The sequence below is a fragment of the Echinops telfairi genome, unplaced genomic scaffold (genome assembly GCF_000313985.2).
Source record: "Echinops telfairi isolate 266 unplaced genomic scaffold, ASM31398v2 ScPeMD7_7400;HRSCAF=8409, whole genome shotgun sequence".
NCBI classification, from domain to species: domain Eukaryota; kingdom Metazoa; phylum Chordata; class Mammalia; order Afrosoricida; family Tenrecidae; genus Echinops; species Echinops telfairi.
In genome coordinates, this window is record NW_022111300.1 from 36835457 (window position 1) to 36849277 (window position 13821).

General features: G+C 56.2%; 2 protein-coding genes across 12 annotated transcripts in view; both read right to left on the bottom strand.

Annotated features, from left to right (window-relative positions):
* The window catches only part of MBD1 (methyl-CpG binding domain protein 1), a 14692-nt gene extending 5281 nt beyond the window's left edge, over nucleotides 1-9411 (bottom strand). For 7 of the 11 annotated variants that reach the window (XR_006680646.1, XR_006680647.1, XM_045296096.1 and 4 more), the window contains exons 1-14: nucleotides 9290-9411; nucleotides 7903-8037; nucleotides 3676-3790; nucleotides 3401-3579; nucleotides 3233-3315; nucleotides 2990-3030; nucleotides 2500-2646; nucleotides 2241-2369; nucleotides 2001-2075; nucleotides 1771-1881; nucleotides 1620-1688; nucleotides 957-1124; nucleotides 377-673; nucleotides 115-207 (exon numbers count right to left, since the gene is read on the bottom strand). Coding sequence is in view for 9 of the 11 variants with exons in the window: in XM_045296096.1 (XP_045152031.1) it covers nucleotides 115-207; nucleotides 377-673; nucleotides 957-1124; nucleotides 1620-1688; nucleotides 1771-1881; nucleotides 2001-2075; nucleotides 2241-2369; nucleotides 2500-2646; nucleotides 2990-3030; nucleotides 3233-3315; nucleotides 3401-3579; nucleotides 3676-3790; nucleotides 7903-8012 (1617 nt within the window). In the remaining 2 variants the exon portion in view is untranslated. The remainder of the gene's footprint in view (nucleotides 1-114; nucleotides 208-376; nucleotides 674-956; nucleotides 1125-1619; nucleotides 1689-1770; nucleotides 1882-2000; nucleotides 2076-2240; nucleotides 2370-2499; nucleotides 2647-2989; nucleotides 3031-3232; nucleotides 3316-3400; nucleotides 3580-3675; nucleotides 3791-7902; nucleotides 8038-9289) is intronic. The other 4 variants (XM_045296095.1, XM_045296101.1, XM_045296098.1 and 1 more) reach the window with 4 other exon arrangements.
* A 972-nt stretch (nucleotides 9412-10383) lies between these two features.
* Nucleotides 10384-13821, bottom strand: part of CXXC1 (CXXC finger protein 1) — a 6022-nt gene continuing 2584 nt past the window's right edge. The window contains exons 2-12 of the mRNA XM_013004735.2: nucleotides 13624-13818; nucleotides 13298-13324; nucleotides 12978-13220; nucleotides 12766-12873; nucleotides 12493-12677; nucleotides 12035-12242; nucleotides 11854-11964; nucleotides 11688-11737; nucleotides 11435-11531; nucleotides 10862-11014; nucleotides 10384-10772 (exon numbers count right to left, since the gene is read on the bottom strand). Coding sequence (XP_012860189.1) covers nucleotides 10626-10772; nucleotides 10862-11014; nucleotides 11435-11531; nucleotides 11688-11737; nucleotides 11854-11964; nucleotides 12035-12242; nucleotides 12493-12677; nucleotides 12766-12873; nucleotides 12978-13220; nucleotides 13298-13324; nucleotides 13624-13818 — 1524 coding nt within the window. The 3' untranslated portion in view covers nucleotides 10384-10625. The remainder of the gene's footprint in view (nucleotides 10773-10861; nucleotides 11015-11434; nucleotides 11532-11687; nucleotides 11738-11853; nucleotides 11965-12034; nucleotides 12243-12492; nucleotides 12678-12765; nucleotides 12874-12977; nucleotides 13221-13297; nucleotides 13325-13623; nucleotides 13819-13821) is intronic.

A 13821-nucleotide genomic window follows, 5' to 3' on the forward strand; every position in this document is an offset into this window, starting at 1 on the left:
GGGGGGGGCGTCTGTCAGACTGGTGGGAGAGTTCTGCAGCGGGGCTCCACTCAATCCCCACTCCACCCAGCTCCCATCATTACATTCACCCACTACCCACACTGACCCCCGCACCTTGCTGGGACAGCCAGGCCGCAGGACAGGCGAAATCAGAACAGCTGGGCCCGAAGTCCAGTCGTCTTGGGCATCTACCTTTTCCTGCTTCACCTGTGGTGAGGCCACAACCAACTTAGGCAGGGCCCAGGACCCGCCCTGCCAACCGCGCACACTGTAGGGGGAGGTAGGGGTGGAGACTCCGCAGTTGCCTGGGCCCAGCGGCATGACAAGAGTCAGCATGGGGTCCTGAAAGGCAGGATATGGTGAGGGAAGCGCTCACCTGCAAGGGGGCTTCTGTGGAAGAGGCAGGGCCAGGCACTGGCACAGGGCTGCCTGCGCCCTCCCGCAGGAACACAAGGTCTGTGCCAGGTGGGGGCAGCACAAAGCTACTGCCTGCCTCCTGCTTCATTGGTGCCTGGGCCTGGCCTGGGCAGGATATGGACATGGCCAAGGGGGACTTCAGAGTGGGCCCTAGCCGGGGTCGGCGGGCGGAGACTGGCTTCCTGTGACGACGGCAGGGTGGGAGCAGCTCGGCTCCATCCTCAGGGCCTGCGCAGACACTGGGCAGCAGCCGCTTCTGCATGGAAAGACAGGGTACTGAGGCAATCTGGTCACACCTACGCTGCCCGGCGCAAGGTCTCAAGTGAACCCCATTAATTTCAGTGCAGCATCAGCTTACCTACAAGCCCACTAGTCTCTGCCAGCGTCGCCTAGAGCCCACGTGCCCCAGCACATGATCTGTGGGCCTGCAGCCACACTTTACCTGCCCAGCCCCCTCCCCGCAGCAGCAGGCTACCCAACCCCCAGGCACTAAAGCGCCAGCCCTCCTCTGCCCAGCAGCCCCTGCTGGTCCCACCCACCATGGCAAACTGCAGGCACTGGCGCCAACGGCACTTCTGGCGCTTCTGGTTGCTGCCTCCGAATTTGGGTTTGTCACAGCAGAAGTCGCAGCGGCCACAATCTGTCCGCCTCAAGCAGGCTGTGCAGGACCCACACTTGCGGTTCTGCCGCCGGTTCGTGTAAGGCTGCTGGAGGGAAGTGGAGCCATTCACTAGGCCTAGCAGAGAACGCTCTCAGTGCCTCGTGATAGGCCTGCTCCCGGGTCTCCACACGAAACCTCTGGAGGAGCAATCAAATCCAGCCTGGGCCTGCGGCCCCAGTCACAGCAGTGCTCCAGCAGGGTACTAGCCGGGCCAGGCTGGCCACCACCAGAACTGCATCTGCTCCGCCAGTCTCCCTGCATGCCCCTGGGACTCTGCTGCCCCTCCGAGTTCCCACCACTGTGCCTGCTCAGCCAAGAGCCTCATCCCAGTGTCTGCTGCTCCCGCAGTCGCCCGGTCTTCACTGGCACATCTGACCTTGGCACTCTCCCTGCCTGCTGTCCCAGGTCAGTGCCCACACGGCTCTTCCACACAGGCCCTATCACTATGCCTTGGTGCACCCTGGCTGGAGCTTCTTTGGGGTTAACGAGTACCCTGGACGAGCCTAGGCTTATCAGGTCTGGGTGGGGCAGGGCCACTCACTAGCTCGTCCTCGTCTACACAGTAATAGATGAACTCAGCAGGTGGCGAGGGGGCCAGGGCTCTGGGGTGCTGCAGAGGGAAATGGGGCGGGGTCAGGGTTGTACTGAGTAAGGTTCCTGTCAGGTCTTTCCCCTGCCCCTCAGAAGCTCACCAGCTCTATGGCCTGCAGAAGGGGTGGCAGTGACAATGGTTGGGTTTGGGGGCGCCGCCGGGCTGCTGCTATCTTGGGATCACGGCCTCCTTTGCGACGAGCAAGTTTTCCCTGAAAGAGAACCATAGAGAGTGGTTTGGGCTTGGTGGAAGCAGGCCAACAGTGGTGGGGTTTGCACAAAGTCTGCAAGGGGCACAGCGGCCGAGGGTGGAACAAGGGTGGACACTCACAGCAGGGGGAGCCACAGCCAAGGGAGCTCGTCGTTGACCTCGCTGATGGTGGCGCCGAAGGCGGTGAGCAAGATGCTGGCAGAAAGGGGCAGTAGGTAGGGCCGGGAGGTGAGCATGAGGTGGGAGAGAAAGGAGACATGAGGTGGGCAAGACCAGAGAGGGAGGCAGCAGCACCAGCACCAGCACCAGCTTTACCTGTGGACTAAGCTCCCACCTGGCCCGCCCCGCTGGCTCACTCACCCGCAGACAGCGCCGCTGGACACACCGCCACTGGCGCCGGAGCCCTGGGCGGGGTGGGCGGAGGCAGACTTGGCAGCGGCCACAGTCTTCTCGGGTCTGACAGCCCCGGCACACTCCACACCCTCGGCTCTGTGGGTTGGGCCGCAGGCGTGAGGGCCAGGAGCACGAGGGCAGGGGCCCAGGCGGGGGTCTAAGGACCAGGGCTGAGATGGGTACGGGCCAGCCTTAGGCCCACCCTACCAGCCTGTGCCCAACTCACTTTTTCCACAATCCGGAGGCAGCGTCTCTGCTCACATTTGCAGAACAGCCCAGAGGCCACTTCGTGGGGCAGCTGGAGGAGGCAGGTGGAGCAGGTCCCGCAGTCCTCGGTCACCTGGCAGGCCGTGCACTCCCCACAGCCCACTCGCTGCCAGCACAGTGGGTAGGGACAAAATCACGGATCCAGGCAGAGTGCCAAGGAACCCAGCTCCCGACATGACATCTGCTGACCCCACTTTAACCTCCACCAGCGTGCCTGTGAGCGCCAACCCCCCAGCCCAATCCAACCCCCCCACCCCCCATTGGCCTCCTCACTCCATTTGCTCATTCCTAACTGATGCCACCACTTCATCTGCTGACACACGGCCGCCTGCTCTGCTGACCCATAGCTTGGTCCTTAATAAGCCTCCCCCTTCTGTGGACCCATCACCACTCCGTCATCCCGTTTTGCTCCCCCCACCACAGGCCAGTGAGGAGGGGGCTGTGCTTACTTTAAACATTCTCTGCTCTCGGTTGAAGGCGATTCTCCGAGCTGCAGGGAGGAGGAAGGAAAGAAAAGTAGAAAGGGAACATCAAACCACCTGACTTCACCCACTGCCTTGGCCTCAAAACCCCCACACCCCTGCCTCGGGCTGTACTTCAGACCAGCCCCTCAACCTCCAAGGACAGAAGCGCAGCCCCCATTGCCTGACACTGGCCCTGCACCAGCTCCTGTCCTCCTGGGAACTGCTCACCTCGACAGTCCTTGCACAATGTTTTGAGCCGCTGCCTCCTGGTAACATCTACTGAGAAGCGGATGCCACAGTTCTCACAGCACCTGCAACAAGAAAAGTGGGTCTGGGGCCTGGAATGTGTCCCCGCCAACTTCCTTCCCTCTTGGCTTGCCCCAGGCTGACACTCACCCAGGTGCAGGGAGTGACGCTGGGGCCGCATCCGTGTCAGTGTGCGTCATGGTCTTGGTCTCATCCCGAGGGGTCTCCTTGGTAGCCTCAGCCCTATCGGGCACCACGGGACACGGTTGAGCTTTGACTGGCCTTGCAGGCTTCTTCCGCTTTCTGCCAGGAGCAGCCAGAGCCTGGGCCTGGAAAGGAGGAAGGACAGAGCATAGGTTAGCGAGTGGGAGGGGAGGTAGCCGGCACAGCCACTCCTGCCTAGACACCCCACATCATGGCAGTACCTTGGGGTTTAGATAGCGTAGGACCCCTCGCTTGAAGTCGAAGAGGGTGAGGTCACACGCAGGGCCCAGGTAACGGGTCAGCTCAACTTTGCTCCGGATCCGGTCTCCTGTGGGGCTGGGGTTGGACCAGAGAGGGTTGACACCCAAAGTGACCCACCACCACTCCACCCAGACAGCGTTCCACAAGGGTTGGAGCACAGGCCTGCAGAGCTGGGTGGATATAGGAGGCATCCTGGGGCCCAGCTCCGAATAATCCTGAGTAGTCAGAACATAAAATGTGAACACAAGTAGTAGTTTATAAAGATGAGTAAGTAGTTTCTGGACATGAATACACAGGCAAGCTCCAACTTAGTATATTCAAGCTACCACTGACTGCACAGGTGACCATCCATTTTCTGATACCCTTATCATTAGTGCTGTATGCCATGTCATCACCTGTCTCCAGACGTTCATGTCCAGATGCTCAGTGTATCTGGAACATGGGTGCTCCCTGGAAGGAAGCTAAGGGACTGTGGAAAAGACATGCCGAGTTACACAAACACATTCCAAGCATTTGACTGGTATGATGGAAAAGACCGGTGGGAAAACACCATCCACACGGGAAGGATGCTGAATTCAGAACCAACCTCCCCCGATGGGGAACAGCTTCTAGATCACCAGAGAGAAGGGCTGAGCGGTCAGGGTGTCACACATTTTGGAGGAGGAAATGGTGAAGAAGAATGTGATAAGGAAGACGAAGGAGAAGTTTAAGAACAAAATACAGTAAAAGAATGGGGAGTTTTTAAAAAGTCAAACAGACTCAAACACTGACTGCTTTACTCACGTTAACAAGCGGATTATGGAAGCAGGAAGCGGTTATTGTGAAACACAGTGATACCTTGGTTGTTGAACTCTGTTCCAAATTTGGGTTCGAACACCAAAAAATTCTAGAACTTAACACATTTTCCCCATAGAGAATGAAAAGCCAGATTGGTTCTGAGACCCCAAAATTACACTTACAAATTCATTTTTCCAGGACTTCTAATCACTGTGGAGGCTTTTGGCCTTCTCGCAAAGACGACTGACTCAGATACACTACCTCCATGGAGTTGTTTCCGCTTTATCCCAATCAACAGTAACTTCTCATTTTAAAAAAAGCATTTTATTAGAAGTTCTTACAGATATTGTAACAACTTTTCAACTTCTTAGATGGTCTGAGTTTTGTTTTGTGGTTAACAATTTCACACCTTTTGGTACATTAGCCACTTTAATAGCCACCCCCACCCCCCAATTACGTTAGTCAACTTAGCCACGTTGCAGTCAGCCACCACATCAGGCAAGCAGTGACTTGATAAAATTCCGCAACGATTTCTTTAACTCTGTTGTGGTTCATTTTCTCATAGCTGCACTGGTGATATCACTTTCTTTGTGCCACGCTCATATCTGATGCAAATGAAGTACGAAAAAGCCCCATGACCAGTGTTTCCATACATTAACACGAGCACCTATACGTTGCCCGAGTGAGAGCGACGCTGAGCCTGAAGCATCACCCGAGTCCACTGCAAAGCGAGACGCGTGCCTCAAGCTCAGCCCCCACAGGTGTTTTCACTCTCGGCCCGCACAGGTGTTTCCAAATTAGCTTTTCGGTTCAAGTTTCGAACAAAGTTATGCACACCAAGTAGATTTTTTTTTAACTTTGCTGTTCCCGGAGTAGAAAGTTAAGAGCTGGGAGCCATTCAACAACCTAGGTATCACTGTATGAGAAGAAAGGACCGTGCAGAGAGCTCTCAATAACTTTCTGACTAGAAACACCATCCCCATTCCCCAGGGTAATCCACATGGCCCAGACCTTTCCACAGTGGTGTTATGACTGCAACTGGGAAAATGTCACTATCAACCAACTCTTCGGCAGTGTCAGGATAAACTTCTGTGTACTCTGATGCACACACCGAAATCCACCTGGCAATTCTGGTAATGTTTCCAATCCCAAAGACTGATTAAGATGGATTTACAAAAATAGTGATAATAAAAGGCAACGATCATGGGGGAAAGAAAGGAATCTGCCTTACGTCAGAACAGGCTTCAGAAGTTGGAACAGACCCTATTGGTACACGACACGATACGTAATGGTGTGACATGCAAATAAACAGACACACAGACTTAAATAGCACGTCGATATGCGAACAGTGCAGTACTTTTAATGGACAATACCAACATTGTGTACCTTTGGATTGTGTGACAGGCTCTCCTTCCAGAGCAAAGGGAAGGCACAGACACTGCACACGATGGAAGATGGGATGCCCCTACACTGAGGCTTCTTCGGTAGCACAACCGCTGTACATGCAGGGGCCATTTAGCCTACCCTGTGGGGACTAGCATGAGAAGCAGCACAGAAACGACATTATTCTGGGACTGCTACTGCTGCAAAAAGGAGATTATGTCAGACGCAGGACTCTCATCTTCTAAGAGCATTCACAAAACTGCTCTTCACCCACCTGTTGTCTTATCCCTAAGGGCAAAATCCCAGTGTTTCCTATTTGGGAGAGCAGTCTCTTTATCACTGGAAATGTGTGAGCCTCTAAGCAGAGGATTGGGTCTGGAATATCCCTGATAAGGTTAGACACTAGGCCTTCCTCTATCCCACCTTCTCCTTCCCCTTCCTTATCAGGGAAACTGCTCTTTCAAGACAGTAATTATGTACATCAAATGGCACCAGGCCAACCCTTAGGCTATTTCAGTCTATGCCCAGACCACCCATCTGTCAGTTTGTTACACTGTGGTCCTTTGTGTGTTCTAAGATGCTAGAAGCTATGCCACTCAATACCAGCCGTGTCACACATGGTGGTCAGGTGATTTACTTCCAAATATTTTCATTCTACTCAAACTCAAATGCCATCGAGTCCAATCTGATTTGCAGAAACCTACAGGGCAGAGTAGAACTGTCCCGTGGGTCTTTCTTTACAGGAGAAGAAAGCTTCACCTTTCTTTCATGGCACAGCTGGTGGTTTCAAACTGCCGACCTGTGGGTAGCAGCCCACTATGTAAACCCACTATGGCATCAGGGCTCCCTGTGAAAAAGCCATTAGTCAATGAGATCCCATTTGCCAATTACAACAGATGTAAAGCTAACAGATAAGCCTCCTAGGTCAGAGGGCACTCACAGTACACAATGGTATACTAGTAACCAGGAAGACCGGACCCAAACAGGCCACATTCCATTCTGTTGCACGTGGATGGCATCACCATGTGTCAGTCAACGCTGTGGCAGTCAGCAAGAGCTGGGCAGGGAATGAAGTCCTTTGCTTGCAGCTTGGAAGAGTGGTGCTTGCAGAGCACCAACCCCAGAGCTGTGGAGTAAGAGCCGCTGGCCTTGGGGGGAACCAATGTACACATGTGAGAACAATCATTACCTGTCTGTTCTCCATGTGAGTTTTGCACTAATCTAACCAGTGCCTGTGTCAAGTCATATCATTTTTTGGTGAGTGTGGCAGTTGGTTCAACATGTCCGTGGTCCATGACAGTCACATTTCAGTCTACCATCTTTGGAAGCTGTGTTGTTGTTCGTTGCCATCGAGTTCAGTTCAACTCATGGCAATGCCACGTGTGCAGAGCAATACTAGCCTCTGCATGGGGTTCAGGCTGGGGCTTGTGGGAGAGCAGGCCGCCAGGCCCGTTTTCTGGTGACTAAAACTATCAACCTTTTGGCTCATAGTGCAGTATTTACCCATCTGTGTGGACTTACGTGCCATGACCTTATAAGACAGGATTGCCTCATAGGGTTTCCTAAGCCATAATCCTCACACGAGAAAACTGTCACCTCTTTTTCTTCCATAGAGCAACCGGCAGATTTGTACCACTAACCTTTTGGTGGCAGAGGAAGGGCATACTCACTGTACCTCAACAATACTTAAGTATGTGACGAAACGAGCAACTAAATGTAAATGAGGGCTTAGCTATAAAAATAAAAGCAAGTAAAAGAAAACCTTACATAGAAATAGAAGTATTAATACATAGTGCATACCATGTTTGTAATCTTACCACATTCCTCTATAAAACTCATAACTTAGAGACCAAAAGATTTTAAAAGACTACATAAACTTTATTATCTCTATCACTTACACATCCTAAAACACACAAACAATTGAGCTTATAAATACACACCTTTTTACATGCCTGATTTTAAAACCACCCCACTGCTAACCAGGCTCCATTCCATCTCAGCCTCTGCCCACAACCCACCCACAGTACCTCTGGTAGTAAGTGTCTGAGCGTCCACAGGTAGCCCCTGACTTGCGAAAGACTTCTCGCCGCTTCCAGCCAGGGCCCAGGGCTGGGCAGTCCAGCCATTCCTCAGCCATGGGGGCCACGGGCACCGACAATGGCCTGTGAGATAGTGGGGAATTGGAGTGACTGAGGCACTAGAAGTAGTTATGCCATAGGCCACACACAGCCCATGTGTTCTTGAAAACCACTCAGGACCTGCCGCAGGTAACCCTCCCATGAGCCTGACTCCGCTCCCATCCTGTCCGTCTTGAATGCAGGAGCTCCCTGTCAATCCTCATTCCTGAGCTGGTAGCTTCCCTTGCTCCTCTCCTCATCCTTGACGCAAAGACGGCCATTCCTCTAAGCATGGCTTCCTATTCAACCTGAGAGGCCAGCGTTTTTCTCCACTGGCAACCAGCTTCTTCATCCTTCCCCCCTCACTGCTTCCCACACCTCCGTATTCCTGACCCAGGAAACACTCCTCTTTGCCCTAAGGGTCCCATTTCTTCCCTTTGTCAGTTGGGAGTCCTCCAGCCTTACAATCCTCCTTCCCAGCAGGCCGTGCACAGCCCACTGAAGCCCGGCTCCCCTCCTGCTGGCACCAAGCCCCCTCACTATTCTGACCACCTCTTCCTCTTTGCCCACTTCTGAGCCCTCAACTTTTGCTCTTTGCTGTTTCAACTTTCCCGCCGTTCCCTCTGCCTGATGTCCTCGCATTCTGCAACCTCAGTGTGACAGCTTTTATTTCCCCGGTTCAAGAGCCCCCAAGTCCTCCACATCCTCTCCGTGAACATCCACGTCCCCATTCCTCCCCTTCTGTGGCCCAAGACCCTCCCCACCCCATTATTTTCCCTCTCAGTGTCTGACCCAGTTTCTCCCAACCTCCACTGGGAAAATACATCACTCGACTCTTCTCCCACCTACCCATCTTCCATTCCTCCCTCCTCAGCCTGAGAGACTGACTACTCTCTTCAGCATTCTGTCCTCACCTAGAAATGTCATGTGCGTCAGCGCCTGACCCCCGTTCCTCCAGACAAGCAACCGACTCTTCCTTTCCAATCATGCCAACACCCCAATTCTCTCCGTCGTTAGCCTCAAAGTCCCTCACTCCCCACTTCAGCATTCCGAACACCCCATTCTTCTCGCTCCTCAGCTAAGATCCCGACACTCCCACCTGCCAGGGTTCCAAGCCCGGTCCCTCACCGTCCTCGTCCTGAACGGCCCTATTCCTCCCTCTGAGCACCCCGACGCCGCCATTCCTTCATCGCTTCGGTCTGAGGGCCCTTCGTTCTCCCCCGTCAGCTCTGGAGCCCCAGCTCCTCTCCAGTCCGCGCCTGGGCGCGCCCCACTTCCATTTCCAGGGCAGTCTCACCTGTTCCGCGACGGGCCGATAGCTTCCGCCGCTCTAAAGACGCGGACCCATGACTTGTGGCCCGCCTGCCCCTTTCGCCTTGTCCTACTCTTCCTCCTCCGCAGTCCCCTCTCCGAAGCGGTAGCTGTCGCCGCAGCCGTTCGTTACTTCCGGAACCGGAAATCCGCTGCCTGCCCTCTTGGGCACCGCCCCTGGCGGGACGCCTGCGCATTAAGGCTCCGGCCGCGGGTGCCCTTAGTGGGGAAACTCCCGCGCCTGCGTGTTTATGATCCACAACTGCGCGCGCAGGCTGAGAACACGTTGCGCCTGCGTCCCGACTAAGACGCGCTGCGCGCTCAGCCTGAGGGAATTACTGAGCACCTGCGCAGTCTGAGATCAAACCGAGGGGGCGTGGGGTTACGCCTGCGCTCTCCAGTGCCAAGGCGTGGGGGCGAGTGTTAGCAAACACTGTGGGTGCGCTTACGTACTTTCATTTTCAGGAGGCTTGCATTTTTCCCTTGGTCAGACTTGTTAGGAGCCTCGGCTCTCAGCTCCCTTGTCTGGCTCCCCCAGGGGTGCACGGGGCGGAGGGCAGTGTCAGGGACTAAGCTGGTGTCCCTCTGGCCACCTGCCCCAGGGCCTTTGTGTCCTGTACTCCCCTTCCAGGCTTCAGTAGAAGCCAGGGCAGCTGGGAAAGGGGCGGTGTGGCGCAGCAGGTAAATAGTGGGCAGGGCAGTGTCACTATAGGGAAGCGTCCACCGCTTGGTGGTGGGGCTGAGTACTCCCTACAACTCCTGGGGCCGGGCTGGGGTTCAGAGCCCCGATGGAATGTGCCTCATGCACCTGCTGCAAGAACGAAAAGGAGGCCTGTGTCCCTTAGAAGATACCTGTGGTCTGGAGAATCTTACTCCCACACCAAGTACATGCCAACTGCATGTCCACTGTCCTCAAATGAGAGGCTGGGCGCCATGTGGAGTCACATGTTCACAGCACAGGTGTGAAACCTGAAATCCACTGCCTGGAGGCCAAGTGCATCCTCCCAAGTGCATCTTCCCAGGGTGGCTCCGAGCACACATGCTGCCAGAAAGACAAGTGGGCAGCCATACAAAGTTGTCTTGTGTTTTTCTCCAAATTTTATTAACAAAACCCAAGGAGAGAGGAGGTAACCCCTTACTCTACAGTCCCACCCAGCCGCAGAGGACAGAGAGACCAGGGGATAGACAGGGACAAGGAAATTCTGAGACCCTCCAATGATGGCCCAATGATAGCTGGCCACAGGGCACAGGAAACTCCAGGAACCCTCCAACGGCTGAATGGAGGAGGAATGCAGGGTGTGAGGGGCCTGGGCAGGTGTGGCTCAACGGTCAGCACTGGACCGCAGGTCAGTGGTGAGTGGGTCGTGCTGGATCGTTTGGTGCAGCATCAGGGCCAGCAGCCCTGCCCGGTTTGTCATGGCCGTGCGGACATTACGCTCCTGCTCAAACAGCTCGTCCAGCTTGTACCACTGCCAGGGAACAGATGATGGGGTCGTGAGTGGGGGCTCTGGAGCCCAGCCTGCCCACTGCCCTAGCCACACCCCAAGTCGAGACCCACCACTCGAACTCGCTCCAGGTCCACTTCAGCACGACGCAACTTCTCCCAGCAGTAATGGCGATTGCACTGCCGCTTGGGCAGGCGGCAGAAGTCGCCTGTGAGCTCAAACACATCTCGGACCAGCGGGCACCCACATACCTCATCGGCTGGCACCTGTAGGAAGACCAGGGGGTGGAGGGTGGCGAGGCTGCATGGAGGGTGGGGAGGGGCGTAGTGAAAGAGGTCCAGAGAGGGAAGTGATGAAGGGAGGCCAGCAGGCAGTGGAGGAGAATGGAGGGGCAGGGGACAGGGAGAAATGGAGGCGGAGACAGGAAGGGCTGGAAGACCATCATCAGAGAGCAAGACCAGACAGGTCAGGGGGAAGGGAGAGGGTGAGTGGGAAGGGAGAAGGGAAAATGGAGGGGAAGGTAGTCTGAGAAGGAGAAGAGGCTAGGGGGAAAGGTTAAGGGCAGGGGGCACTGAGACAGGAAAAAGGAGACATGTGCCTGAGTGGAGGGTGGTCAGGCAGGAACAAATGGAGCCAGCGAAGCAGGGAAGAGGGGCAGGACAAGGGCAACTGAGAGGAAACCTTACTTTGGGGTCCCGTGAGTGTTCTGGACAGAGCACTTGTAGCCGTTTACAGTACGTCTTGCTCTGAGGATTGTAGACATCACAGAAGAGCCGAGTAGCCCTGGGGGGTTGGAGCAGAGAGAACAGTGAGGGAGTGGGGGCGGAGGGCAGTCCCACCCAATCTGCATATACCACACTCTGCCCCACCTCCACCCACATTCCACCACTGACCCCACTTCACCCTCCTCCTCTGACCCCATGTGGTACCCACACTCACCCCTCAATGCGTGTGGGGTACATGGACCCAAAGGACGTCTGGCTCTCATACTGGAGGGACAAGCACAAAAGGAAAGGCCTGGATGTGGCTGTGTGCCCTCCCGCCAGGTGACAAATCTGTCCCCTCAGGCCCCCAGGACACCCACCCCTCAGATTGACACCCCAACCTTGGCGTAGCAGCGTTCCATGTGGCGCAAGGCCACTCGCGGGTTAATTGGGTGCCCGCAGGAGACGCAGAAGATCTGCAGGTCGGTGTCGTCACTGTCGCCCTCATTGCTCTGTTCAGGCGAAAGGGAAGATGAGGCCCGGTGGAAGCCAGGCCCAGCCCACCTGTCCAGCCATGCTCACCTCCTCATCCTCGCGCACCGCCTGCTGCTTGGCCCGTAGGATGATGGCTTCCAGCTCATGGAACCTGCGCTCCATCTCCTGCAGGCGGGTGCGGGCGCTGTGCTGCTCCCGGCGGATGCGCTCTAGGAGCTTCTTACCATGCTCCTCGGCGATGCAGGGGCTCTGCTGCCACTGCTGGATGCGCTGGGGGAGGATCTCGTAGATGCGGCTGCAGAGAGCCGGGCAGCCACGTTGTGTAGGCAAGGAAAGTGGCAAGTAACAAAATGAGAATCCTGGGTGCTTCAAAGGCACAACAGACAGGCACTGGCCAGGACAATGGAACAGGAGACTGGGCGGTGGATGAATGTGCAGGGGGCGTTTGGGCACACTGAGGGTGAGTAGGTCACTGACTGCGAGGCAAACAGATGACTCTGGCCGGGCCCCCTCCCTGTACTCCCCGAGCCCCTGCAATGACTCACTTGGCCGCCAGTTTCATGCCACAGTCATCTGAGCAGTACTTGGAGCCAGGCTGGGCAGGGCGCACACAGCCAGGCCCCAGGCACTGCGGCAGCGTCGCCGGGTCCTTGGCATCAGGTCGCTCGGGGTGTTTCCATTTGTCTTTGTGCTTCTGCTTTTGCCGATGCCGCTTGTATCGTTCCTCCTTCTGTGGTACGGCAGGCATGTCAGGGGGAGTCCCCCGAGCCCCCTGACCCCTGCCTCCCCTGACTCCAGCCCACCCCCCCACACATCACCTTCTTCTCTGACTTCTTCTCCCGGCGCTTGACATGCTTCACTTTCACGGCCCTCTTCCGCAGGGCCGGGTCCAGGAACGCGGACTCCTCCGTGTCACTCATCCAGGGCTGACAGCGGGACAGGCACTGCTTAGCAATCTGCCACACTCTCCTTCCATCCACCCACCTCTCCTCTCTCTGTCCCGTCATGCCCACCCTGCCCGCGGGCTCACCAGGCCGTGATCATCAAAGGCTGCCGCACAGAAGTCCTGGTACAGGTCGGGGTCCATTGGAAGGTCCTCGTCTGAGAGGGGCTCCGGCGTGGCCATTGCTTCAGGTGCTTCCTTGACTGATGATGCCATAGCCCCCTCATCCTCACGGAGGCGCCCCAGCTTCTGTGACGCTTGTGTCTGCTGTTGGGTGGGCAGTGGCCGGCGGGGCCGTGGCAGGGACTCTGAGGCCATCACCGGTGAGAGCTGCGGGGCAGAATCTCAGGACTGGCCCTGACCCCTCTGCCCACATGCCCCACCCCGCCCTGGGGAGCTGGACTCACCGAGGAAGGGAAGTACTTGTACGATTCCTGTGCCGGCAGGAGGAAGGCCCAGGTCAGCCCCAGGTGGATGGGGGCTGGCCCTGCCCTAACCCCCCCGATTCCCCTGACCCCCATTCCACCCACCCAAATATATTCAGCCCTGAAAACACCTGGCCTCGCCCTGCCCACTCAAATGTACAGGGCCAAGGGGACCTCCTGCCAGCCCCGAATACCAGGACAGGACAGGCTCCGACCCATCTGCTTGGGCACCACCCATCCCTAAACTTAGCCAACTTCTTCTGGACACAAAGCCTCCACCCATCTGGCCCAGCTGCACCCATGCTCACCCGGGCACGAAGCTGGCACTGACGGAGGCGACACTTCTGCCGGATCTTGTTTGGACCCCCAAACTTCTTCATGTCCCGGCAGAAGTCGCAGTGGCCGCAGTCCTCGGTACGCCGGCAGGCCTCGCACTCACCGCACATTCGGGCTGACCGCTTGATCTGCTGCTGCTGCTGCTGCTGCTGCTGCTGCTGCTGCTGCTG